This window comes from Pelobates fuscus, chromosome 3 (assembly GCF_036172605.1).
Source record: "Pelobates fuscus isolate aPelFus1 chromosome 3, aPelFus1.pri, whole genome shotgun sequence".
In the NCBI taxonomy this organism is placed as follows: Eukaryota; Metazoa; Chordata; class Amphibia; order Anura; family Pelobatidae; genus Pelobates; species Pelobates fuscus.
Genome location: NC_086319.1, coordinates 15,505,233 through 15,533,073, shown reverse-complemented (window position 1 = coordinate 15,533,073; position 27,841 = coordinate 15,505,233). Strand labels below are relative to the sequence as shown.

At 40.0% G+C, this 27,841-nt stretch overlaps 1 protein-coding gene across 2 annotated transcripts in view; it reads left to right on the top strand.

Moving 5' to 3' along the window:
• The window catches only part of WNT7B (Wnt family member 7B), a 115,023-nt gene extending 104,867 nt beyond the window's left edge, over positions 1-10,156 (top strand). For both annotated transcript variants that reach the window (XM_063446748.1, XM_063446750.1), the window contains exon 4: positions 7,037-10,156. In XM_063446748.1, coding sequence (XP_063302818.1) covers positions 7,037-7,516 — 480 coding nt within the window. In that variant the 3' untranslated portion in view covers positions 7,517-10,156. The remainder of the gene's footprint in view (positions 1-7,036) is intronic.
• Positions 10,157-27,841: the final 17,685 nt, after the last annotated feature.

Below are 27,841 nucleotides of genomic sequence, written 5' to 3'. Positions count from 1 at the left end.
AAAGCTTTCGTATGGACGTTCTGCATGATGAATGTGATTTTCGCATGCAGCGCCACAGAAACGCCTCTAGTGGCTGTCAGGAAGACAGCCACTAGAGGCTGGATTAACCCTGCAATGTAAACATAGCAGTTTCTCTGAAACTGCTATGTTTACATCTGAAGGGTTAAAACCTGGGGGACCTGGCACCCAGACCATTTCATTGAGCTGAAGTGGTCTGGGTGACTATAGTGTCCCTTTAACGGAACACTATAGTGTCAGGAATACAAAAGTGTATTCCTGACGCTATCGGTTTCTGGCCCCCCTTAAAAACGGGATTTACTCACCTTTTTTCCCCATCACCGACCAAACTCCTTGGCACAGTTCAACAATTTTAGATGATCTCAGCCAGCCCAATGCTCTACCATAGGAAAGCACTGGAAAGCTATTGTGCATGTGCGGCAAAACACTACGCTGTGCCAATCACCATCTCCTCATAGAGATGCATTGAATCAGTGCTTCTCTATGACAAGTGTTCAGCGTCTCCATACGGAGCATGGAGATGCGGAATGTCAGTGCTGCACATTTTGCAACACTGACACAGGAAGCACCTAGATCAGGGTTGTCCAACCTGCGGCCCCCCAGATGTGGCTGAACTACAACTCCCATGATTCTTTCAATTAAAAAGACAGACAGGGAATCGTGGGAGTTGTAGTTCAGCAACATTTGGGGGGCCGCAGGTTGGACAGCCCTGACCTAGATGTTCCTAGGCAGCAAGGTAACATTGTTTTTTCACTGAAAAGGCAGCCTTTACAGCAAAAACCCTGCAGGGGCAGACTATACTCACCAGAATAACTTCATTAAGCTGTAGTTGTTCTGGTAACTATAGCGTTCCTTTATGGTTGTGCGTGCAAAGGGGTAGGGACTGCAGAGGGTGCTGGGAGGAAGAGGCTGCAGAGGGTACAGGGGGAAGGGACTGCAGATGGCACGGGGGGGGAAGAGAGGCTGTAGTGGGTGCAGAGGGTAAAGGGTGCTGTTGAGATTGCAAAGGGAAATATAAGCTGTAGTAAGTGCAGGGAGTGTAGGGGCTGCAGTTGGTGCATAGGATATAGGAGTTGTAGTGGGTGCCTGGGGGTAGGGGCTAAAGTGAATGCAGGGGGTGAGGGGCAGCAGAGGGTGCAGGGGCAGCAGAGGGTGCAGGGGTAGGATCTCTGCAGGGGGTAGGTGCTGCAGAGGGAGCAGGGGGGTAGGTGCTGCAGAGGGAGCATGGGGGTAGGTGCTGCAGAGGGAGCAGGGGGGTAGGAGCTGCAGAGAGGGGAGGGGTAGGAGCTGCAGAGAGGGGAGGGGTAGGAGCTGCAGAGAGGGGAGGGGTAGGAGCTGCAGAGAGGGGAGGGGTAGGAGCTGCAGAGGGAGCAGGGGGGTAGGGTAATAGGTGCTGTTGTGATTGCAACGGGAAAAATAAGCTGTAGTAAGTGCAGGGAGTGTAGGGGCTGCAGTTGGTGCATAGGGTATAGAGGCTGTAGTGGGTGCATAGGATATAGGAATTGTAGTGGGTGCCTGGGGGTGAGGGGCAGCCGAGGGTGCAGGGGTAGCAGTGGGGTAGGATCTCTGCAGTGGGTAGGGGCTACAGAGGGAGTGGGGGGGTGTAAGGACTGCAGAGGGAGCATGGGTTAGGGGCTGCAGAAGGTTTAGTGGGGTAGGGGCTGCAGAGGGAGTAGGGATGATAGGAGTTGTAAGTGTAAAGTGCCTTAGCATGATAGGAGTTGTAAGTGTAAAGGAAGGAGTTACAGAGGAAGCAGGGGCTGCAGAGGGAGCAGGGGGTAGGGGCTGCAAAGGGAGCATGGGGTAGGGGCAGCAGAAGGTGCAGTGGGGTAGGGTGTGCAGAGGGAGCTGGGGGTATGGATGATAAGAGTTGTAAGTTTAAAGTGCCTTGGCATGATAGGAGTTGTAAGTGTAAAGGAAGGAGTTACAGTGGGGGTAGGGGCTGCAGTGGGGATAGGGGCTGCAGAGGGAGCAGGGGGGGATAGGGGCTGCAGAGAGAGCAGGGGGGGATAGGGGCTGCAGAGAGAGCAGGGGGGGATAGGGGCTGCAGAGAGAGCAGGGGGGGTAGGGGCTTCAGAGGGAGCAGGGGGGGTAAGGGCTTCAGAGGGAGCAGGGGGGGTAGGGGTTTCAGAGGGAGCAGGGGGGGTAGGGGCTTCAGAGGGAGCAGGGGGGGGGTAGGGGCTTCAGAGGGAGCAGGGGGGGTAGGGGCTTCAGAGGGAACGGGGTAGGGGCTTCAGAGGGAGCTGGGGGGGTTGGGCTTCAGAGAGAGCAGGGGGGTAGGGGCTTCAGAGGGAGCAGGGGGGTTGTGGTGGCAGAGGGTGCAGGGGGTAGGGGCAGTAGTGGGGGAAATATCAAAAAAAAATTAAAGCCCCCCTTACAAGTCTTACCTCTCTGGTAGTCCAGACATCCTCTCCTGGAAAGTCCCTCACAGCTCCAGCACAGGATCTTCTTGACACGCTGTCTGTAACTCTTATCAGGGCAGCTCCGCATAGCTCACTGTGACTGGTGATGTCACTTCCTGCAGAACAAGCCGCACGGAGCTGCCCTGAGCAGTTGCAGGCAGCTCAGTGAGGCTGTGTTTGGAGACAGGCACACTGAGGGGCAGCCTAGTGGGGTCTTTGGAAGGCCCCTTAGCTGTCTCTCAGCGTGCCCTGCACGGAGGAGATAATTAGTAGCAGCAGGGGCCCGCGGACGGCTGTGCGGGCCCCTTGCTGAGCGCAGGCTGGCTGGGGAGATTAACTCCCCAGCTCAGCCGTTACTGCACTGCAGCAGGGGCGGCCCCCCAGAGCCTCGGGCCCTCGGTCCATGACCGATTTGCCCGAGTGCTCAGTCCGCCCCTGATGGTGGAGGAGAGATATAAACAATGTATCGATTTCCTCTGCCGAAAATAGCCCACAGCTTCCTGGGAACTGCTACCCAAGGGGCTAAACTGCCTCACATAACCACACCGAAACCCCTTGCTGAACTACAGGACTGTGTGATGCCTGCAGCAGGCATCGACTGGCCGACTCTAGGGAAAGCACCATGAGGGCCCGTGACTTCCCTACATTCCCACGCACAGCTCCCACAAGACAACGGAGCAAATGAAGCCGTCCTAGTGCTCCATCATGTTGCCTGGCTGGCCGGAATCTACATGGGCTGCCTAACCTAATTTTACCGGCCTAATATCCCCTTTCCCTCTTGATAGAACCTGGAAGACACCTCCTGGGGCAAGCACTTTACTTAACATTAGCAACATGATTCAATGTGTTTATTAATATCATTTTGTTTTATTCTACTTAAAGAATATTCTGTTTAAAGCTGATATACTAGGATTAGCTATTATACAGGACTATAATTGAGCCTAGCATATTTTTCATCAGTAGCATGTCTCTAGCTCCTTAAAGGACCACTCTAGGCACCCAGACCACTTCAGCTTAATGAAGTGATCTGGGTGCCAGGTCCTTCTAGGGCTAACCCATTTTTTCATAAACATAGCAGTTTCAGAGAAACTGCTATGTTTGTGAATGGGTTAAGCCTTCCCCTATTTCCTCTAGTGGCTGTCTAATTGACAGCCGCTAGAGGCGCTTGCGTGATTCTCACTGTGAAAATCACAGTGAGAGCATGCAAGCGTCCATAGGAAAGCATTATGAATGCTTTCCTATGTGACCGGCTGAATGCGCGCGCACCGCTGGAAAAAGGTAAGTTTTAAACACTTTCCCCTTTCCAGAGCCGGGCGGGAGGAGGTCCCTGAGGGTGGGGGCACCCTCAGGGCACTCTAGTGCCAGGAAAACGAGTATGTTTTCCTGGCACTAGAGTGGTCCTTTAAGCATACTAACATCTCTAATCAGTGTGCATATCCTGCTTTGCTAACACGTATGAGCTCTCTCCACTGATATACTTATTAAGCCTGTCAAAATGTGCAGTACAATCCGATACCAAAATGTGCCGTGAAATTGACATAGGTTATACTTTCCTAGTTATACTCTCTCATGATACCCTATGCAATGCACAACAAAAATAAAGAATTCAAAACAACAACAACAATGTATCGATTTCCCCTCCACCAATGCAATGTGTGCCTTGGTTGTGCCAGGACTGAACCAGATTGTGATGTCACCTGCCAAATCTTTAAGATACATTTTAAAGAAATGGAAACGAACACTAACAGTTTAGACAAGTGATTTTCAATATTGGATTCAATGATTCACATTCCAGAGAAGTGACAGTGTCTCTTTAAGGTTGTGACTAGTGGTAGCCACGGGTTCTGGTGAGGGTGAAGACCGTGGCATGGTAGTTCTACATGTGGATCCGTTCGAGCAGTACTCAAGGGCTTGATTAATGTATCTGCAGTGAAATAAGGCTCCCGTCGGCTAATGATTTTTCAATCTTTAATCAGGATTTGCTGGCAGACGCTGGCTGACTGCGTATCCTTTGGACTGAGGCCAGAGTGGGGAATTCTGCATGAAACTATGCCCCAAAAATCTGCAGAGAATAACCACAGATTGTTATTGATATTCTTCAAAGCATCATTCTGTGAGGAATGCAGATTAACTGGCTGCCAAAACCAGACTAATTCTACTTTACCTCATAGGAAAATCATTCTATACCAGCGCAGGGCAGCGTGACCAGACTTCCCCTGTAAGGGGGGACAGTTATGGAGGTGTACCCTGCGTCTACCTTAAAGGGGAAAGCAGGCCAGCTTAGCAAAAGCCGAGGCAATTACTGTGAGGGATTTTTGCCTCCCTAGGCAAAAAAAAATGTGTGCCCCATTTGCTCCACCCACTTATACAGACTGACACACACTGACCCATGCAGACTGACCCACACTGACCCATGCAGACTGATACATTGAGCCATGCAGATTGACACACACACACTGAGCCATGCAGACTGACACACACTGAGCCATGCAGACTGACGCAAACCCACTGAGCCATTCAGACTGACGCACACTGACCCAAGCAGACAAACGCACACACACTGACCCATGCAGACTGACACACACTGAGCCATGCAGACTGACACACACGCACTGAGCCATGCAGACTGACACACACGCACTGAGCCATTCAGACTGACGCACACACACTGACCCAAGCAGACTGACGCACACACACTGACCCATGCAGACTGACATACACTGAGCCATGCAGACTGACACACACTGAGCCATGCAGACTGACACACACACACTGACCCAAGCAGACTGACGCACACACACTGACCCATGCAGACTGACACACGCACTGAGCCATGCAGACTGACACACACGCATTGACCCATGCAGAATGATGCACACATACTGACCCAAGCAGACTGACGCACACGTACTGAGCCATGCAGACTGACGCAAATGCACTGACCCATGCAGACTGATACACACGCACTGAACAATGCAGACTGACGCACATGTACTGACACACGCAGACTGACTCACACGTACTGACACACACAGACTGACGCACACATACTGACCCAAGCAGACTGACGCACACACACTGACCCATGCAGACTGACACACACTGACTCATGCAGACATACAAACTGGCCCATGCAAACACATACACTAACACACACTGACCCATGCAGACATATACACTGACCCATACTGCAGACACACTGACGCATACAGATTGACATACACAAATTCTTCACAAATACACATTGTGATGACCCATTGACCCTCTTACCTTTCTTGCATATAGGACTGCTTTTCTTGTGTAACTGGCAGCTTCCCTGCACCTGGTCACCTTCATTCCGTCTCAGTCCTTTTATGCTTTCACCCACTTGTCCCTACGTACAGGGCAAGGGGCGGGAGCGAGAAATTGAAGTGCCCTTGCGCTGTTGCGGAAATGGCAGTCTTTGTTGGGGGTCTGGCTGAGCAGGCTGCTGGACCAGTGTTACACCGGGCACTAGTCAGTAGACATGTAAGTGCTCCCTAGCGCCCGGCAACATGGCTGGCGGCACGATTTGTAGAATTTCTCCAACATAGAGGGGCGGCCAAATGAGCAGAGCGGTAAAGCTCCTGCCGGCGCCACCCTTTAAGGCAGCGCCCTAGGTTGCCACCTAATTGGCCTATAGGAAGCATATCAGGACTATCATATGTAGGAGCTAGGATGGTGTACAAACACCTCCCCACCATGTAAAAAAAGTAACTTTCACCAACTGCTCCGTATACTCTGACACATAACTTCATCTGACACCAACTACCCCAGAACATAACTTACCACCATGTGACAGCAGCATGGACCAACTACCCCAGAACATAACTTACCACCATGTGACAGCAGCTGGCTCAGAGAATGTTTCTCGTTTGGCTATTTTAACTTTTTGTTTTAAATTCACTATGAATTCACCTTTGATTCTAGCCCTTTAAGTATTCCTGCCCCTGCCTTCTTAAGGTGAGAACATTATCCTTCCAACAAGTAGAGAAAGATATACATTTAGATTTAAAAGTCTTTAATTTACCTTAAAATACGAATTGCAATTAATAATACCAAAGTGGTCATGAAGAGAAATTGTTTTTTAGTTTACACTGCCATCAAATTGACAAGTGGGCTGGAAATTCTGGTCTAGCCATTTTGGAAAAATTCGATATTATTGGAATGTTTCCCGTTTAGCTGTTCTCTATTTAGCAAAATAACTTGTAGGATTTACTAAACAGTTACAGAATTACAAAACAATTACAAAATGTAGTAATTATGTTTTTGATTCCCTACAATTTAAAGAACCCATTTGTATCTCTTTATGGTCACTCGAAATGTTTCATGAAAGTGTAAAGTCAAACAAACATAAAAACCAAAAGTGATTAATCTTGCTAAAATACTGTGTGGTTAGTTTTAAAATATAATCTCTGGATTGTAAATTCGTTTGAGCAATTTAGCCTTCCTTTTTAAATTTTGTCATAGTTTGGTGTCATGTGTTGTTAACCCCCCGCTTTGTAACATTGTAAAACATTGCAATATTAATTGGTACTATATAAATGCCAATAACGATAATAATCTAACTCTACTTCTGTTATATGTTTATTCAATAGGTATTGGAAGAGCGAATGAAATTGGAATGCAAATGTCACGGTGTCTCTGGCTCCTGTACAACAAAGACCTGTTGGAACACATTGCCCAAATTCCGGGACATCGGCCATATTTTAAAGGAGAAGTACAACAATGCGGTGCATGTGGAAGTTGTACGAGCTAACCGTCTCCGTCAGCCAACTTTTCTTAAAGTCAAGAGGGTCAGGAGCTACCAGAAGCCCATGGAGACGGACTTGGTATACATAGAGCGTTCGCCAAACTACTGCGAGGAAGACAGTGCCACTGGGAGCGTGGGAACTCAGGGGCGCCTTTGCAACCGAACCTCCCCGCACACAGACGGTTGTGATCTGATGTGTTGCGGTCGAGGCTACAATACGCATCAGTACACCAAAGTTTGGCAGTGCAATTGCAAGTTCCATTGGTGCTGCTATGTCAAATGCAATACGTGCAGTGAAAGGACAGAGGTTTTCACCTGCAAATAATCCACGCCAGTGCCCACGAACGAGGACACATAACAGGACCACTACGGCATCAATTTGCACACTTAATCATTTTCTTTTGAGGAGGAGATTATGCTACCTTCTGTTAGACAGGAGACAACGTTTCATTGGGACCCGACAGGTGACATTGTGATACAAGGAAGCATTATTCCTCTCATCGCACTGGACAGAATAACAAAGCTGTTTCTCTTAAATCTTTCATAAAGCTATATGGACGTTGTAGATATTTTAAATTATACATATCACGGAGCTGTCAGGATGGAGAGAAAGCGGCGCCATTTCTATTCAAACGGCTGCTAAATCGAAATGTATACGGTCACGGAGGGACCAAAAAAGAGAAAAAAGGACAGAAAAAAATAAAATAAAAACTAACTCAGCTATTGGTTAAATAAGTACAATTGATATCTTATGCCAGTCACACTGGAACTATTATAAATGAACATGAAAAATTATTATTATTATTATTTATATGTTAATAGTATGGAGAAATTCTAAGCACTAACGGGTAGCTTGTGTCTTAATTCTGTACTAGAGTTAAACCTATAGATGTTTGACTTTTATGATGAGACTTGTATATGACGATTTCTATCTATTTCAGAGCTACTGAACTCTTTTGATAAATGGGTCTTAAACTTTATATTCTATTTTTTATTCTAGAAATAGCGCGGAATTCATTTTTCAGAATGGTGCCTTGATACGTGAAATGCCCTTAAAGACTGAGGAAGGTCGATAGGAAAGTCAGCTGGTGGGTTTCTAAGTGGGATGTTATAGTGAAAGTACTTTGTATCTGTACAGGACATGCGGAAAGTTAGTCATGTGACGAATAAACAAACAAAAACGGAACAATATTTGTAGATGGGGAAAGGACTGATGCACACGCCAGGTAGCAGAGAGCACACGACATTAGACATTTTTGGGGGGAATTTTGTATTTTTCCTAAATGCATGGGTGTAGCTACTATTAAATGTTATTGTTTATTTTATGATTTCATTTTTTATTTTAGCTTTGATAGTTCAGGGGGAGTTTTGCATTAAAAAAAGAATATTCAAGTGCCTGAATTAATGATCAATATCTTGAGAGTACTGGCAGCTTCTGTTTAATTGCACACGTTTGCCAATTACATATTTTCTTTTCCAGTTACTGCAGTACATCCATGTGAACGGCATTACAGTGGGTTAGAAAAGAAAGTTTGGTACACGTGTTCTATGGATAGAGACAGCTTTTGTGCAGATATGGACAATGTTTGAGCTATTAAACTGTGTACATTATATTTCCAATTAAATTCCAATTAATATGTGGTTAAGCTGGTCCAGACTATGAAGTGTCTCTAAGGAACTATCTATAGACTCTTTTCAACCATAAGGGTCACAGGAATTATTCCCAGTGGGGTCAGATCGTGAATCCATTCCAAAGGTTATAGAGTATCATTAGAGGGACACTCCAGGCTGGAAGTGAAACCCTTTCCCTATTTCTAACCCTAATTCCCCATCCTTTCCCTAACCATAACTAGAGGCCTGAGGGACAACTATCCAGGCAGCAATACTAGTTAAGATGCTCGGAGTGTCCCTGTAAGTTAGGTTTCTAAAGGTAATTAATTGAAGGGAATCCGGATAAAATCCAAAAGTGTGTGCTAAGTCCATTTTATTTCTCTATAGAAACATGCTATATGAAAATAATTATCTACAAATATTCATGTTCCTGGATTAGTAGGTTCTTAGTGATGGGGGCCATCCGGGATCTGTTTGGTTGATATATCTGAGAATTTTAGTGGGTTGGGAATCTCAACTGTTTTGACATTTTCCTTAAAACCCAATAACATTGCACAACCACTAGGGATGTAGAGTAAGTTGTTGACTGGAACAAAGATGGTTACAAAATGCTGACCGAATGTTCAAGATTCTTTCTCCTTGAGGTTACAACCCATTGCCTTAAAATTTCAACAAATCCTACGTCCCCAACATTCGTTGGTGAAATGAAAAAGCTTTAATAATGCTGATACCTTAATCCAATAGCATAGTACAATGGTCAAATGATAAAGAGGAAATTCAGTGAAGTAAGATAGTAACTGGGATTTTAATGATGGATACAATGGCATTGTTTGAACAAATTTATACTATATTTCTTCCAAACATGAATACGTTACATTATAGGATTCAGAATGTAGAACAGACCATTAGAGCTCATGCGTTTGTTTTTGTTAAGTGTTTCTTAACTGAATTACTGAGGTTTAGAAAAAAATATTATATTTTTTCGTAAAAACATTCCTATCGAGAGGATTTACTAATTCTTTTTTTTATCAATGAGGGGCATATGATCAATTTTGTAGCATGTATTATCTATATGCAGTATATATGTTGTGCCTGCTGTATGTAGCATCAATTGTCTTTAAGAAATACTAGATTTCCCAGAGTGCACTAAAATGTTTTAACTGATGTGTGCATAATATTGGTTCATATCGTGTCTTCCATGGTACCAATGGTTTGCTCTGTACTGCACATTTTTGTGAACTTAATTTCCCAAGGTGCTCGGTCAGCCCTAAGGTGGCACTGGAATCAGTCTATACACAATTGTATAGCAGTCTAAAAACTACCTATGTGTTGTGGCTATCTTTTTTAAATTCCTTTTGTGAGTTTTTTTACTTTTTCTGTTGTTTTTTTTTGTTTCAAACTAAATTTTTAAAATATATATATTTAACAGAATTATATCTCGTTCAGGCTTGTTGGGCACACGAAATCAACTTAACTAACGTCAATTTAGGATTGGCTTATGATATCAAATGACCATCACATTTTTTTTTAACAGTAACTAGAAATGATGGTTTGAAAATTGACAATTGTGACCTCCATACTGAAAAGAAAAACTGTCCGATCTCCCAGTGGTATTAAAAACTAAACTTGCTGTAGCTTGGTTAGATGTATATAATATCGATTCATTTGAAAACATAATATAATTGGTTTTGTGTAAAGACTATAATAATGTCTGTTCCACTTTAAGTCTGGCTCATCATGGGAAATGTAATTCCCGTAAATCCACAGTACGGATACTAGCTATTGCTGTAACTAAAAATTACAAGATCTGTTATGTCTTCCAGTGATGGGCAAAAAAGGATTTATAAAAAAGAAAAAAGAAAGAAAAAAAAGTCATGTAACTGATTTTTATGGTGCTCTTTACCTGTTAGAGATTATTCATTTTCCGTGATAATGTTTTGTATTTCATACTAGACGTCTTCCTAAGACTTTACCTGTGGACTTAAAGAATTTGTGTAATTACCTGGTTAACTTAAGCTGCTTTCAGTTGCATTTTTAAACAATTTAATAAATTTCCGTGCTCCAAACCTGATCTGTTACAAATGTTGTACTCGTCGTGTTAAGTCATTATTATGTTAATATGTTCAAAACAAAATCTGCTGAATTGATATATATATATATTTTATCAGATATTTATGTTCTGTAGTTCTGCATTAAATAGTCATGAACATGAACATTCCAAACTTTGATGTGAAAGATCCCCAAAAACAAATATGTGTATATAAAAATAAGAACCCATTTTAGGTATCATAGATTTCACCGGTAGGGAGCACTCAAAGAGTTAAAAAAAAGAGGAATCTGAACCTTTCACCACTGAGAATTTGGGATTGATAAAAAATATCCGAATAATATTTCTTTGAAGTAAGGCATGCATAGATAGCATAAAACATATAACAGACCACTTTTGTATATAGATTGCTGTGCAGAGAAACGTAAATATTTGAATTATGTACATATAGACAATATTTATTTTCCACTTATTGGTTCAGCCTTTGTAAATTGTAAAAAATATTTGGGAAATGGAAAGCTTAGACAGTGTCCTTTATCTTGCAGTATATCACTCCGGGTATGAGATTTGTTATAAAAGCAAAAATAACAATGTACTCACATACTGTAGGTGTGACAAAAATGGATAAATAAAAATGGTCAAATGCCGTGCTTATAGGGATTTGTAAGGACCACAAAGACATTACTAGCACTAAAGCTTACTAAAAGTGGCAATAGAATGTAAAACAAAAATCTGCATTGGCACATAATGGCCACATAAAGTAAGCCCAGTGTAATCATACTTCTAAAAACAAGGTTTTCAAAGGTATTCAAAAGCAATCTTTTTTAATTTCTATGAGTGAAATGGTAGAGTCCATTCACTCTATCCTTCTCCACATTTGTGGGAATGGTATGACCGATTGAAACTTCCTTTACTGTTTGGAACAGGGGGTGAGCTGCCATTTTCTGCAAATTTGCAGGCAGTAAATCAGAAATTAGTGACTTATGTCAGAGAAATGCATTGATCTATAGTCTGTTAATCATTCCTAGAGGAAAAATTAGATTGAGTGAGGTTTCATGGACTAAATTGCATTCTGAAAACTACATGAAAGTTAAAATGTGTATATTCGATTCATTGTGTCCTTCTTGATTTTTACTGTATAATCTACATAATGCTTCACAAAATCAGCACCATCTTGAACTGGAGAATCCTTTTTCGTAACTATTGCAGATTTTGGTAAAAAAAAAGAAACAGATCATTTTAGGTGCCTTTGGTACAACACTACAGAGTATGTGTTTTCTGTATAAATTCATATCACAATATTTTAATACAGAGATACAATGTGAACTAGCAAGTTTAATTATTCCATATATTTCAGAAATAAGGAATAGAAACTCAATTATTGCCATCACAGATGGGCATTAAATTATTCAACCTGCTCATTTGCATACTAAATTGGCATATTGGGTGGAATTGTAAAATGAAGAAGAAAACACGTAAAAAAACCAAAAACAAGTAAAACCAGAAAACTGTTTAAAGTGGGGTAGGTCTGATGACCAAAATTGCCATTTACTTATGATGCTGGCAGAGGGCTCAGTATGTATTTTTATTAATTATTAATTCATTCCATTTAATATACCGAATATTTATTTAAAAAATGGATGATTCATTCGTTGTGACTATTATTGGGCGTTACATTTTTATCTTAGATGCCGAAACCGGTGCCAGATTGATATTAGAATGTCAATAATGTATATAAAAAAAGCTTTTAATCAATAGAAATAAGTCATGTCTGAATATAATGATTTTAATTAACGGACGTAAGTAACACACACTTTGTATCCTCAGAGCAAGCGGATTATGAGATTTTAATGGAGAGACAGAAAAAAAAATGTAAATCCTGGTCAGGGATCAGAAATAAAACATGGCTTCCTCCCGTAAACTATAAACTGCAGGTTGAAAAAATAAATAAAATGAGAAGAAAAAAATTATTCAAAACTTTTAGATATATTTTCCAACTTCTCTAAAAGGCTCCTTTACATGAAAGCAACTGATGCTTAATTACTGTTGTCCTCTAAATGTGGCAGTACGTTTCGGCAGGTAGGGTATTAAATCCACGAGAGATACATTAAGAATACGGACATGTTTTGCTCCGTTTTGAAAGGTTATTTCAGTGCAAAATACCAGGAGAGGTGGGGGAGGGGGAAAGCACATTTCTGTAATATTATCTTTGTTTTGTCTGTTGACATTGACATCTTAAGTGAAATCTGCAGAGAATTGTTTTGCTATGAAGGCGAGGGTTGGCCACAGAGCATCACAAATTCACCAATATCTTTACTCACGCGTGTTAGAGGCACATCCTGGGTGCATAACAAAAAAACATTGCAACAGAACAGTTTATATTATGACTGTATCGCATGCGGGTGTATTATAGATAACTACAACTATCATTATTATAATCGTATTTCTGAAATTTCTGAAGACAAGTTGCTATTCTGTTATTTATCTCAAAAACCCCTATATACATCGAACAAAAAAAAAACCATAAAGCAGGTTCAGTTTTGTTGCTAATCTTAAACCAGTTGGATCATATGTAGACAGGAACATTTCAAAATGCTGCAGAGGTGAAGGGGTTAATCCTGCCTCAGGGGACCAGTCACCTACAAAGATATTCTATAAATACAGAGCGGATAAAAAAATAAACTTTGAAGTTTTCTTTTTTTTTTTTTTTTAAAGCACATCTTTAATTCCAGGTCTAATCTACAGTGCACAACACATTCCCCATTTCTCTATTCTGATTGGCTGAGCATTTCTGATTTCTTTTCAACGTCTGTCAAACATGTTATGTACTCCACAGTGCAGAATTCAGAATATAGAAAACAGGAAATGTTTTGTTTGTTTTTTGTTGTTTTTTTTTTTTTTTTTTACTTTGCAAAACCAGTTTGTTAATAGATAGACTGTAATCTGTTATTTAAAATTGACTTTAAAATACAGTTTATAAAAGTCACGTTTGAACATATTGACATGTGTAAATGATGCATTGATTTGTGGAGCGGCCTTTTATTTAACAGAATCCACTTTAAATGTTTGATCATCAAACACACTTCTCATCTCTCACAATGTTTGGACAGTTAATAGATCTTGCTCAATATTCACACACAATACATATCATTTTTCTCCCAAAACCTTTCTGTGACAACTCCACTTAGGACGAATATAAACTTGGATTTAAAGTGACACTGTTATCTAATAAATAAAAATTCTGATTGAATCTTTGTAACGAAAATATAATCCTTTCAGCCAAAGCCCCAACAAATATATTACATTAAAAGATAGTTTTCCTGCAATCCCTTTGGCCTCATCCAAAATGTCTGCTGTAATAGATTGCGGACATATTTTAAGTATTTTTTACCCACAGGGGGACGGTCATAGTTGTAAAGGAAAAGGGGAAGGCTGTCAAGGGGGCAGGGAGATATTTGCCCCCTGGGCCACTAGTATAGAGTTGTTTGAGGGCTGCTTCATTACACCACAGCACTTATTATATTACATTAAGATATTATTTTACGGTTACATTCCAGTTGTTGCAGTATGAATATAAAATTAAGAATGTGCTAGTCTGGTCTCGAATTTAAGAATTAACAATGGGCTAGTTTGGTAGTCTGGACCTTGGCATAGTTAAAACTTAGCGGTCGCTTTAAACAAGCCAGAAAAACGAGAAGCTTAAACTGACCAGGCGAATTCTATGTGCTGTCTGTCAGTCCCAACATTTCTTTTGCTACGGATCACAGACTGTTTGTTCGTTAAAATGTCAGGCACAGACTGGGCTTACTAGATCTTCTTTTAGGCCCCTGAGAGTAGATTGTTTTTATTTTTAGGAAATCTTAATTTTCTTTTTTTGCTCAGTTATTCCAGGCGTTTAGAATGTTTTCAACATAATCCTCTGCTTGTGTTACAGTAGACTGAAACTGTATTTGAGAGCGTTGTGTTAAGTAGGGCACGTACAAGAATAGTCAGTCTGTTTGGGAGTTTTTGTCTAAGGCACTTGCCTTAGCTTCTCCTGAACATCAACAATGAGGAAGTGGCCAAACACAGACACAGAAACGCGTTGGGCTAGGATGACAAATGTGAACTTTAACAATGAAACCAGAGAAAGTAACAATTTGGAGCTCGTTTTTCTAAGAGTGTGTCATTGTTGTAGGTCATCAAGCTTTTATTGTTAAAGATACAGTAACATAAAAAAAACAAATAATGCGAGAAGTATACCTACATTCCTTGTGTGAGGTACGGGTAATGTCCATAGTACTAGGAGAAAATTAACAGGCCTCAATGTAATATTCCTGGATATGCTTTTCATATGATATAATCATTTTTATATAATATATTTTTTAAATAATAAAATATCAAAAAAATATCACATACAATATATCATTAAATCTAAACATATCAAAATATTAAAATAGTTTTCAAAATATTAAATCATTTGAAAAACGTATAAAACATATTTAATCAATGCCATAGTAATTTAGTTATTATATTGATGGTTATTAAGTCTGTATTTGCCAAAATTAATCTCTAATTGATAATTAGGCTGTTGAAATGGATGCGTTGTTGCTTCATTGTGTGGACGCACACTGCATTTGTTTTATGGAATCCATTTAACTAGACTAGTAAATTGTGTGTGATTTATACATTAAACTATACTGTATGGGTCAAAATTTAGAAATGATTTATAGTTTTGAACATAGATGTAAAAATCACAAACAATCGATAGAATAAAAGGATGAATGTCATCTTGATAGCAGTGTTTAGATAGTCAGCTCATAGCAGTATCTATCGATGAGATGAAGAATATATATCACATATAATATTGTATGACTACAATTGAAGTATTTGAATAGAACACAGTATAGCACTCACTTTCAACAGAGCTCCACGGTGCAATCGCTGTGTTTTTTCTCTTTACAATATTGTATTGTCCCTACATGTTGTTCTCCTGGTTGTGGTGTTTCCCCATGTATCTGGGGCCTGAACACATCTAACCATCATCATAACCAGAACGTAGGCTCATATAATGCTTTCTAAACCGAGCACTGGGGGACTCACAATAATGTACACGTTTCATTATCTCATTTTGTTTGTAATACTGCAACATCTTTCTAGAGAGTATTGTACATGCTGCGTATACACACCAAAACACAAATACACGTCATCCCCATAGCCACACGTCATCCTTGTAGCCACACGTCAATTCAATAATTTTATCTACTGCATCTGAGTTACAGTACACCTCCTTTTTTGTATATTAAGGCATGTAACGTCTATTTGTATAAAGTAAGCTGAATATTCTTTGCTTCACACAGTATATTTCCGTCACATATAATTGCCATATATATGATACAGTTTTTCAGTTTTATATTAAAGGAACACTAAAGGGTCAGGAATACAAACATGTATTCCTGACCCTACTGTGTTAAAAACACTATTTAGGTAACTTGCCCCCCTTAACCTCCTTAACCCCTTAAGGACACATGACATATGTGACATGTCATGATTCCCTTTTATTCCAGAAGTTTGGTCCTTAAGGGGTTAAAAGGTAGGAAAACTCTATTTCCAGCAAGGCACGGGTCAGCCCACGCTGGCCCTGCCCCGATCCGCGTCCTTGCTTATATCATTAGAATTTCATGATTTTGGCCAATCAAATGCTTTCCAATAGGGAAAGCATTGGATTGGTTGAAATTGCCAAGGGTGTGTGAAGGAGGTAAGGGCAAAGGCCGGCTTGGCCAGTCAGCACCTCCTGATAGAGATGCATTGATACAATTTATCAGTTTTATCAATTTATCTATCAGCGTCTCCATGCTGTCATTTCTCTGAAAAGGCAGTGTTTGCATGAAAATGCCTGAAGGGAATGATTATACTCACCAGATCAAATACATTAAGCTGCAGTTGTTATGGTGACTGCAGTGTCCCTTTAATTACCCATCCTTCTAAAACTGTTTTTTTTTAGGCCTGATGGTATTGCTGCGTGATATTGTTGGAATATACATTGAGCATTCTTGTTATTGCTGTGGTTAAAGCTGGTTATTTTATTCAGTATATCAATGGATAATTAATTAGTACATCAGATCTTCCAAGACAACTTAGATTGGTTTATTTTTTGATTTCTTTAAACATGATTTTATTATACAATTATATAATGACTGTCAGTGTCGTAACAAAGTGACATTTCATTTAACATCTTCTCCGATCTATTGTATTGTCTAGCAATGTTTAACTGGTGAAATCGTTTTTTTTATTTATACTTTTAAGACCCATGAATCATTGATTCCCGGGAACCTGACACCACACAAAGACTGTATTCATGACATCAAAATTGCTTCCATGGTAACGCATCGTGATGACAATATACAGAGGCACAAGGTCATCAATAGTCCCACTTAAGCACCAGCAGGTTGGAGGTCTGAGAAATACTAAGGGAAGCAAAGTATTGACCTTTTCACTGAGCTTGGCTGGTCAGCGATCACTGCCCTAAGTAGTTATAGTCTTCTGGTAGAGACCTCTCCCACTGCAAGGCTGCCTGAGCTTCATGAGAAATATAGATCACAAACCTCATCATACATCAAACCATCCATATCTAGCCATCGCCAGTCCAGTGTTTGTATTAAGAGCAGACATGTTTAAGCTATGCCCTGCTGGGAGACAGGGACAGACAGTCTTTGGGTTTCCTGCTAACTAATACTATAAATTCCATCCACCAGCGTTCTGGGAACTACCATAAGGACCACATTCATAACCCCATAGGGATCACAATCCAGTCCTAAATCCCCCGTGCCAGTATTTGAAAAATGAATGAGACATTCCATGGCCATATAAGGTCTTTAACCCCTTAAGGACACATGACATGTGTGCATGTCATGATTCCCTTTTATTCCAGAAGTTTGGTCCTTAAGGGGTTAAAGGCTGATCTGTTATCACAGAATGTGGGGGTTAAAGGCTGAATAATAAATATTCTTTATCTTATTAGTAAACTGAACATTCTGGGCAGGACTGAAAGGATGACTTTTCATATCTGATTATTGATATCATAATGATGGATGGATGTTCTAAGTGGAAAAAACACAGAAGTACATTAAAGCAATCTCGCAGTCCGCTCAATAACAAACAGCGATCTCTTCACCTGTCCACATGCACAGATTGCAGTTAGAGCGCGTTCTACAGTGACAGTTTCTGTGCCATCTAGTGGTGTTAATGTGCAATTGTGCTTGAAACAAACATACATCACGGGGACAGACTAAGCACCACAACCATTAAAGTGGCGCTTTTCCCAGTTTCTGGGTCAAATCATTTTCAGTTTTTCCATCAGCTCACATAATCAGTCAACAAATGCCATCCAACTATTGAGTTTGTGTGACTTTAGAATTAGCACTATGATGCGGTAGTGACCAGTGTGTAGTTTGTCTCGGATATAAACTACCACCAGGACCACTGCCAAGGGCTGCAGTGGTTATAGTGCCTTTAGCACATTTAACTATAGATATTTGTCATTGTTTCAGTCTACGTAGCAAAGGGTATAATGAAACATGTTTCATGTCAAACAGAAATGATGTTCTATAGTAGGTTTTGACAGACTGGATCTCTTACAATCTAAAGACATAATGAAAGCTGCTGTTTTGTTGGATGGTCTTCTGTGCTCTGGGTGTTGGATAGGAGGTTTTCTATATAACACTTTAAGAGTCAGTTCTGCAATCCAGTGCCTTGACTGGTCAACGTCCAAGAGACCAACATCATGAGGTTCTGACAGGCCAAAGCCATCACTGTTAGTGGATAAACCACATTTGGCCACCAATAACCACCACTGTCCACTAATGTTGAAAAAATGTCATTAAGTTTTACATTATCCTACAGCATGGTTGCGTTCATTATAACCTATCAACAATAGTGGTTTTATATAACGATGGGTTATCAATTAATAAAAAGCATATTCTTAGATTTTTTTTCTATAGGAAAGCATTTATTGTCCTTCCCTCAGTGATATTCAATGTATGTGTTCTAACGAAGGCCAGTGTACACAGATACCCAAAATAGCATGCTTTATCATCTGTGAAGTTTCACGCTGCAGGAGTCATAAGAATTGTGTTTTTCTTTAATTCTTCTTTTTAAATTGTGGAATCCCCCATTTGTCTTCTAGTATTTCCCATATTAGAATAATGGCGTGCATTCCTTTGTTGGCTTTTTGTATGTTAATTAACAGCATCACATTTTCAGATAGTGGGATTATTATCGAATGCCTCCCAGCTGTGTTTTCTTGGCAGTAACCGCTGGTGTAAAAACAAAACCAAAACAAAAGGAGGAAAATTCATCCACAAATTCTCAGAGATCTAGTTCTGGACAGAAGCTGCTTTTATGGCTCATCAAAGAGAAAGCCAGAGTTAATCTACTGACAACACATCACAGGTCAATGGGTCACGCTCGCATGACAATAAACGTAGACATTTACTTTTTATCGGGAATAGACAAGCCCTCTGGGTTCAATATTCAGATCAGTAACACCTACATTGGCCTTCAGTGGAGATCATCCAAGGTCCATATCGAGCTAGTACAACTTATAATTTTAACCAAAATGTTCTGTCTTCTCACATTTGATCAATAAACAAGTTAGATCCAAAAAAATTATATGTTTTGGATGCATGAACATAGAAAGGTAGAACATTACACAACCTTTCGCACCTTCTCAACATTGTGTAAATGAATCCTAAAATAAGAGCTCCTTTCACAACAACACATAGTGTAGTCTCTGAAATAGTGTAGTTGGAACTTTTATTACATGGTTTCATTCTTGTAAGATAAGTATTGATCCGATTTATAGTCTTTGTGAATTTGTTTTGCTGCAACACGGGAGTATTTGGACTGGCGATTGTTATCAGCCAAATCGTACACATTTTTAGTTGTCTAATTCTATAGCAATGATTCTATGATTTGTAAGAAGATTTAAAGTGTGTATTCAATCTTCAGATAAATTAACCTGCCCCGAATATTTATCTTGAGTTGTTTATGGTAATGATGTAGAAAGCTGGTGGACATTGGTCGGTCTCATACGGGACATATATTTCATCTTTCAGAGAAACTAAAGGAGTCATAAAAGCAAAACTTGAAGGCAGACTGTAGCTTCAAATTTTAACTGGCTTAGCTATGATATCATTACTTGAAAATGTGATGTCAGGAAGAGAGATATTTTATACATCACATTAAGAAACCTAGATACTAGAAAACAAAATAACTCTCAACGCAACACATTCTGATTATTTTAACTGTAAACATCATGAAATCCAAAATGATTTCAGGAAACGTCACATTTTTTGCATGTACCAGTTAGAAATCAGTAATTATTTAAATGGCTGTTTTTTAAATATTTATTTTTCAAAGAAAAAGTAACTTGTTTAATCCAGTTAGTTCTACAGATGTTGTTCTATAATTTGAGGTGGTGTTGAGTATATATCACTTTAGTCTTAAGTTCCCATTGCATTTGCTGTATTGCCGCTGCTGTGTACTACCGTACAGGAAGTGGCTAGTGCAACGAAAATTAGCTTCCCTCAACCTGTCATAAATCAGAAACTGAATGTATTTCTGTGTTTTGAGACTTAGGATTCTTCATTTATTCTCTTTTATGTTTAACAACCACATGCTTTACCTGCACGATCTCTGGGCAACAAAACACAACACACGATGATTGACGCCGATTACTGTAGATAAAGATAGACCAATACCGTAGAGGTCTCTCTTGTTGTCTCAGCATTAACAGGTCATATTTCCATAAATACATCATTTATGGATACAGAAATGACACTGACGTATGCAGCAGCCTTAAAATGAAATCCATGTGTTTTTTAACAAATTTATGCCAATCATCTGATGCTTGGTAAATAATAGTGAATAGCCGTCCCGGCGGTTTTTATTCAGCTATGTTGTGTGTTTTTTTTTCCCTTTATTTTCCCCGTGAAAAGAATAACAGAAAACTAGCAGAGCAGAATTAAGATGTGTTTTGTTAGGTCGTCTGAAGCCCTAGGGCCCGGAACTAGATAATCCTTAATTTTATACGCAGGATTCAGCATAATAAATCCATTTTGTTTCCTACAAACATTTAGCCATTAAAAATATGAGATAAAAAAACAGACTTTGCTGTCTGCATGCCTACTTTTAAAGCTCGTATTGTGGATGTGTCAAAATCATTAGCTCAGTGGCATATATTTTGCAAGCTAACAGTTCTCCCTGGGGACTGCATGTCTGCCGCTCAGATTGAAGCCAGACCAAAGAAGGTGGGACAGAGCTTTGGAATGAGCTTGCTAATTCTCTAATGGCTGATATCATCCTCCAATTTCAATCTGCAATCACTTATGTGGGTACTTGCTCTTGGAAGATCTGGCATAAATTTGCTGTCTCAGCAACGAGTTCTTGTAAATTCCTATCAGAAAGGTTAAGAGAGCCCACGGCAAATAAATAGGCAAATGTCTTAACCCAGTGGTAAGGTCTCCCGTAAGATTTAGAGCATCATAAGCTTATATCCTGTGCATCCTAGACATATTGTCCCATGTGGCTTAGAGCAGCCACCAGATAATTCCTACCCATGGCTTACACCCTAACCCACTTTCCCATATGGTTCCAAGCACCCAAAAGCCAATTTTCCCACACAACCCAGAGCACCCACAAGTCAATTTTCAATATGGCCAAGAACACCCAGATTCTATTTTGCCACATGTCGTAGAGCTGTCATGGTACGATATACCCCAACACGCAGTATTACAAGCCCACACAGTCTAGGTATGTATGAAAGAATAGAAGTGTATTACCGGTATTTAGAAAGGTCAGGATTAACACAATCAAGAAAATGAGAGCCTAGTCAGAAACAGGTCATGGTTGAAGGATAACATAATTCAGACAGAACGGAGATAATAGCCGGGTCAGGGTTACAGGGATCAGGAGAGTCAGGACCAAACTGCGTCAAAAAACAGAATACATCACAACTACAAGGAATATGCTATTGTGATCACCAGGGAACCACAGCAGAACAATTATCTCAAGGGCTAGAGAGGGCTATAGAGTGATGCACGCCATGATTGCTTCCTACGTCATACTTGCGTGTTCATTGTTTCCGGAATGATGCAGGTCACTATGAAAATCACAGTGAGAAGCGCGGAAGTGCCTCTAGCGGCTGTCAATGAGACAGCCACTAGAGGCTGGATTAACCCATAGGTAACTGCTATGTTTACAGCAGAAAGGGTTAATCCTAGATGAACCTGGCACTTCTGTCATTGATCTAAATTGTATTTGTTTCCATTTTCCTCAATGGAAACAAGTGCAGAAAGGGTTAGATGGCCTAGTCCTTCTGGGCCACACAAAAATAAATAGTTTGGGTTTTTACTTTCTATTAAATTCAGTGTCACACATACCATCAGAGCTAGAATGCTAATCTTAATCTATATTTCAATGGAATCATTTTAAGATGAGCTTCTACATTTGTAGCACCTAACTCAATTAGTGTGCAAGCTTTGTATTCATTCCAAAATATCTCTGGATACTCTGTGTCTATTCAAATATTCTTAAAGCACCAAGTTTTTAAGACACAGTTCTTCTCGGCATCAGGTGAGCACCCTCTCAACCTTTCCCCCAACTTGATACGTTCAGATGGCTCGGATGGTGAAAGGTCTTATAAAGCGGCAGCATTGGAGGAAACATTTTTCATTAGCTCAAACAATATGTTATCAGTAAAATGATAATTAACATTGCTCGTGCCATTACCAAAAAAAAAGAAAAACTGAAATAACTTAAACCCTTTGTCTTAAAGGCTCCAAAACCCGTATTACATAGACTGCCAGAAAGACACGTTTATTCTGCCTGCAACTACCTCTTATGCAACATCTGTTTTCCAATTTTTCGCTCTTTTGAACACCTGTTGCCAATATTTGATATGAGCAATTGTGACAGAAATATGAAAGGTATTAGAAAATTATTATAGGATTAAGGTGGAATATTAATTTGAGCTCACAAGACATGTTCATTCCATGTCCTGTTTAGATAATGAAGTAAGCCAGTTTGGTTGAAGCATGATTACACCGATGATATCTCTGTTACAAATTAACTCTGACCCTTGATATATTAAAGCTCAGTGAAAAATGAAGGGATTAGTGTTCACTCACTACTGTATTTCTGCTTCCAGACGTGAGAACAATGGATAAACCGAAACATTGGTGCTGGTGAGGAGGATTATACTGAAAACTACACCTGAAACAGAAGATATTTTAAACGTGCCCCGGGAAATGGGGTAACACGACGTTAGTGAACACTGGAAACAAATATCTGTGGTAGAAAAGATATGGTTAGTGTTGGGGTTCTGTTAGAGATACTTAGGGTTAGAAGGTGTTCACAGAGTATTAAGTCTAGAAGGGCTAGAGGAATAGGGGCACAGGGCTAGAGGAATAGGGGCATAGGGCTAGAGGAATAGGGGCGTAGGGCTAGAGGAATAGGGGCGTAGGGCTAGAGGAATAGGGGCGTAGGGCTAGAGGAATAGGGGCGTAGGGCTAGAGGAATAGGGGCATAGGGCTAGAGGAATAGGGGCGTAGGACTAGAGGAATAGGGGCATAGGGCTAGAGGAATAGGGGCGTAGGGCTAGAGGAATAGGGGCGTAGGGCTAGAGGAATAGGGGCATAGGGCTAGAGGAATAGGGGCGTAGGGCTAGAGGAATAGGGGCATAGGGCTAGAGGAATAGGGGCGTAGGGATAGAGGAATAGGGGCACAGGGCTAGAGGAATAGGGGTGTAGGGCTAGAGGAATAGGGGCGTAGGGCTAGAGGAATAGGGGCGTAGGGCTAGAGGAATAGGGGCATAGGGCTAGAGGAATAGGGGCGTAGGGCTAGAGGAATAGGGGCGTAGGGCTAGAGGAATAGGGGCGTAGGGCTAGAGGAATAGGAGCGTAGGGCTAGAGGAATAGGGGCATAGGGCTAGAGGAATAGGGTCGTAGGGCTAGAGGAATAGGGGCGTAGGGCTAGAGGAATAGGGGCGTAGGGCTAGAGGAATAGGGGCATAGGGCTAGAAGAATAGGGGCATAGGGCTAGAGGAATAGGGGCGTAGGGCTAGAGGAATAGGAGCGTAGGGCAGAGGAATAGGGGCATAGGGCTAGAGGAATAGGGGCATAGGGCTAGAGGAATAGGGGCGTAGGGCTAGAGGAATAGGGGCATAGGGCTAGAAGAAAAGGGGCATAGGGCTAGAGGAATAGGGGCGTAGGGCAAGGGATCCAGCCTTCAAGACTATAACTCTTGATATTCCAAGTTTGGAAAAGACAAGTACACCTTAATTATAAGTAAACCTTAATTCTTATCCCACACACCCTGCCTCCTTCCTAACTATGAGCACAGCACGGGCTATACGGCTCTACCCAAATGTCTTTTCTTATTGTTATATCCCTTGTGCTGTGTTTCATTATAGAACCACAGCGTAAATTATTAAATTACCCTAGTTCTAATTAACTTTTTTTAACTTGACTATTTTACGTTAAGTTACGTTGAGTTTTTGATAGTTGATGAGAATGGGGGGGAGGAATATAATGTGTGCTACCAAAACGGCAGATAACTAATTTGCGCTTAACAGTATTTTTTTGCGTTTAGAATCCAGGAGTTTGTGTATTACCGGCCGTTGAGTATCAAGGAGCAGGTTAGCATGGAGTCAGGGCGGGTGCTTATTATATACTTAATATTTTTATATTTTGTCAAGCTCTGTATCTCACAAAAGAACTGTATATATTATTCTCTTTACCATGACAATTTCAGTGGCTAGAATTATTTGAACTGGTTGAAAGTTGTCTTAGCACTAAATATCTAAATGTTTTTGTATTTTTTACAGAATATAGAATTTTTTCATTTGCCACTCTCTAACTAGTCATTTTTTTATATATTTCATTTGGATATTGTTTTTGTATATTTGAACACATTATTTGGGATATTTTGGCATTATCCAGAACATCTCTGATTGAAATTCCTCTGTAAATCTTCTCAGATATGAACTGACCCAGCTCCTGTTGATAGATTCCCTTTGAGGGGCGCATCATGTATGTTTTTACAGAATTCTAGCATGTTACTGAAAATGTTAATTAAATAGATGACTAAGGTTGCAGTAAAAGATCCTGGTCATTACCTACCCTGGGCACAGATACTAATCTCCTTTATTAATGTTTCCAAGTAAGTCAGGGGTCTCTCGTTAAAGGACAACTGTCATCAAATGTTTCACTTCTCATTTTTAAAAAGTTCAAAACAATTATTGGCGCCAAACCAACTTCAGCTTAACGAAGCAGTTTTGGTGTATAGATCATGCTCCTGCACTCTCACTGCTTAATTCTCTTTAGGAGTTAAATAACTTTGTTTATGCAGCCCTAGTCAAATTATATTTATATTTCAGTGATATAAAGTAGACAGCCATAAGAACTGAAGCAGAGGGTTATGGGGAAAAAATCATTAAACTGGTTTCTTTCATTTAAGGTAAAATTTAACAGGTGACCAGGAGATGCTGGACTTTAACCCTGGGACTCTGTCTCTGCCCTCTGACTTGTGTACTTGAGCCCTGGTCCAGTGAGAGGTCATAAACTTATAGATAAACCTATTTGAGAAACAGCCACTTTAAAGATTCCACAGTTACATAGTTACATTGCTGAAAAGAGACTTGCGTCCATCACGTTCAGCCTTCCTCACATCTGTTTTTGCTGTTGATCCAAAAGAAGGCAAAAAAGACCAATTTTGGAACAAACTAGGAAAAAAATCCTTCTTGACCCCAAAATAGCAGTCAGATGTCTCCTTGGATCAAGCAGCGATTACCCCACTAATTAGAAATGATATCCCTGTATGTCATGTTTTTGCAAGTATTTATCCAATTGCAGTTTAAACATCTGTATAGACTCTGACAAAACCACCAGATATTTGACTCCACCCCTTTTATGCTGCAAGCCAATGAGAGCCCTAGATGACACGTCATACGCAGGTCTCTCTTTTAGAGTGCTCAAGATCTGACTGTCCACAGCCAATGGGTGATCTCACAAATGCTGTTTGGACAGACTAAGCGTCAGTGAGATCTCTACCCAGAGAATGGGGCATTTGTTTCAAAAATACTCCAAACATTTTACATGATTTGGTTAGATCTTTATTTTTTTTTTAATTTCATAAAAAACTGGGGGGCATCACCCCACTTACCCCCTCCCCCCACTGCAAGTGACTGTTGTATACAAAATAAAATGTATTGAATGGAGTAGACAATATATTACCATTATTATATTGTGAAAGGTACATGGGATATTATTGCTGTTACCGTTTTTAAATAACATTTGTTGCTCCTTATAAACTGATTTCTCTCTAAACCCAAAGCTAAACTGTTTTAATTTTTGCTCCAATAACACACCGGTATCTCCTACAGCTGTAATATCCCGAGGGGGCCACCGGTTTTGGGACCTGTTGCTCAGTTCTTAATTTTCTAGTTGAAATAAAGTTGACTCACCCCGAAATGTCTGCTGTACCTCATAAAGAATGCAAGATTGGGGATATGCAGCAACCACAGGAACGCCAAATATTGGTATCATATTTTTTTACTGTTTTTAATTTACATACATTTGCATGTTTTGTATTTTTTTTTATACATTAACTATACAATATGTTACAGGGATTGGCCAACGCTAATCTGGAACGTCCTCTTAAAGACTATCGTAAACATGTCATGAAGTAACAAATATCAAGAACCAGTTCTGGTAACAATTTTACATCAATAGAATTGATCTGTAATGGAAATGCTACTAAAAAATACATATTGTATTTTTTTTTATTTTTTTTTAAGCATTAGAAAAAAAATGGGTCTATTAGCTTTTAAATCTTTCTGCTTGATTAAAAACATATACATTGTTTTAAATACAAATAAACATGTACCTTTCAAAAGAACAAATCAGTTGCACAATAAATTAATAATAACATATTATTAATTTATTTATAAAGCGCCAAATTGTTCCACAGCGCTGAACGGTTTGCAAAATATGTTATTTTTGTTACTATTATTATTAAAAAAAATAATACAGGTTGGAAAAAAAAAAACTAAAATTCATAAGTTTACTGTCTTCATCTATCTTCAGCCTCAAATGTATTTGTTTGAATCAGAATCAGAAACCGTTCTTTTAAAAAAACTCCCATAGACTTTAATAGTGACTTGTAGTTTTTATCTAACTGAATGGAACCATTTCTGATTCAAATTAATTAAATCAAGACCTTTATTTCTGCCATTAATCCAGAGCATGGGTCCTCAAACTCTGCCCCCCAGATGTTGCTGAACTACAACTCCCATGATGCTTTGAATTACATAGATAGCCAGAGAATCATGGGAGTTGTAGTTCAGCAACATCTGGGGGGGCCGGAGTTTGAGGACCCATGATCCAGAAGAACAAAGGATTCAATTTAATATTTTTGGATAAACTTTTAAAATGTTTTCAAAATATTTAAATACTGTATAAAAAAAATATATCACATATAAAAAATGATTACAAAATAAAAGACTGATCATTTGAAAAGCGTATTCTTTTATTTCATTATTTAAATTAAGGCCTAAAAGTGATTGTGTAAAGTGGAAATAATTATTTTTTTACCCCAAAGTGGCAGATTTTGATACATTGTTATTTCTGGGATAGGTTATTTTCCAGTCAAACGTTTTGTTGTTTGGGCCGTGAACGTCTGTACTCTCAAAGTACTGATAAAAACCTGCAGCCCCCCAAAAGACATCTAATCTTCCCTGAATCAGACTTAATAAAACCATCACTCTTCTCCTGGTATGAAGTCATTGAAACACAATGCTGGCACGAGCAGTGAGATCGCGGAGCTTCGGGCTACAAAGTCCTAATTTAAGAAATAAACGTTTTTTTCCTCTCTAGCCCGTTCTCTTCCCTCCATCAATAAACATGTCTTCAGGCTCCATGACACACACACATACGTACGTTAACAGCGATGGAG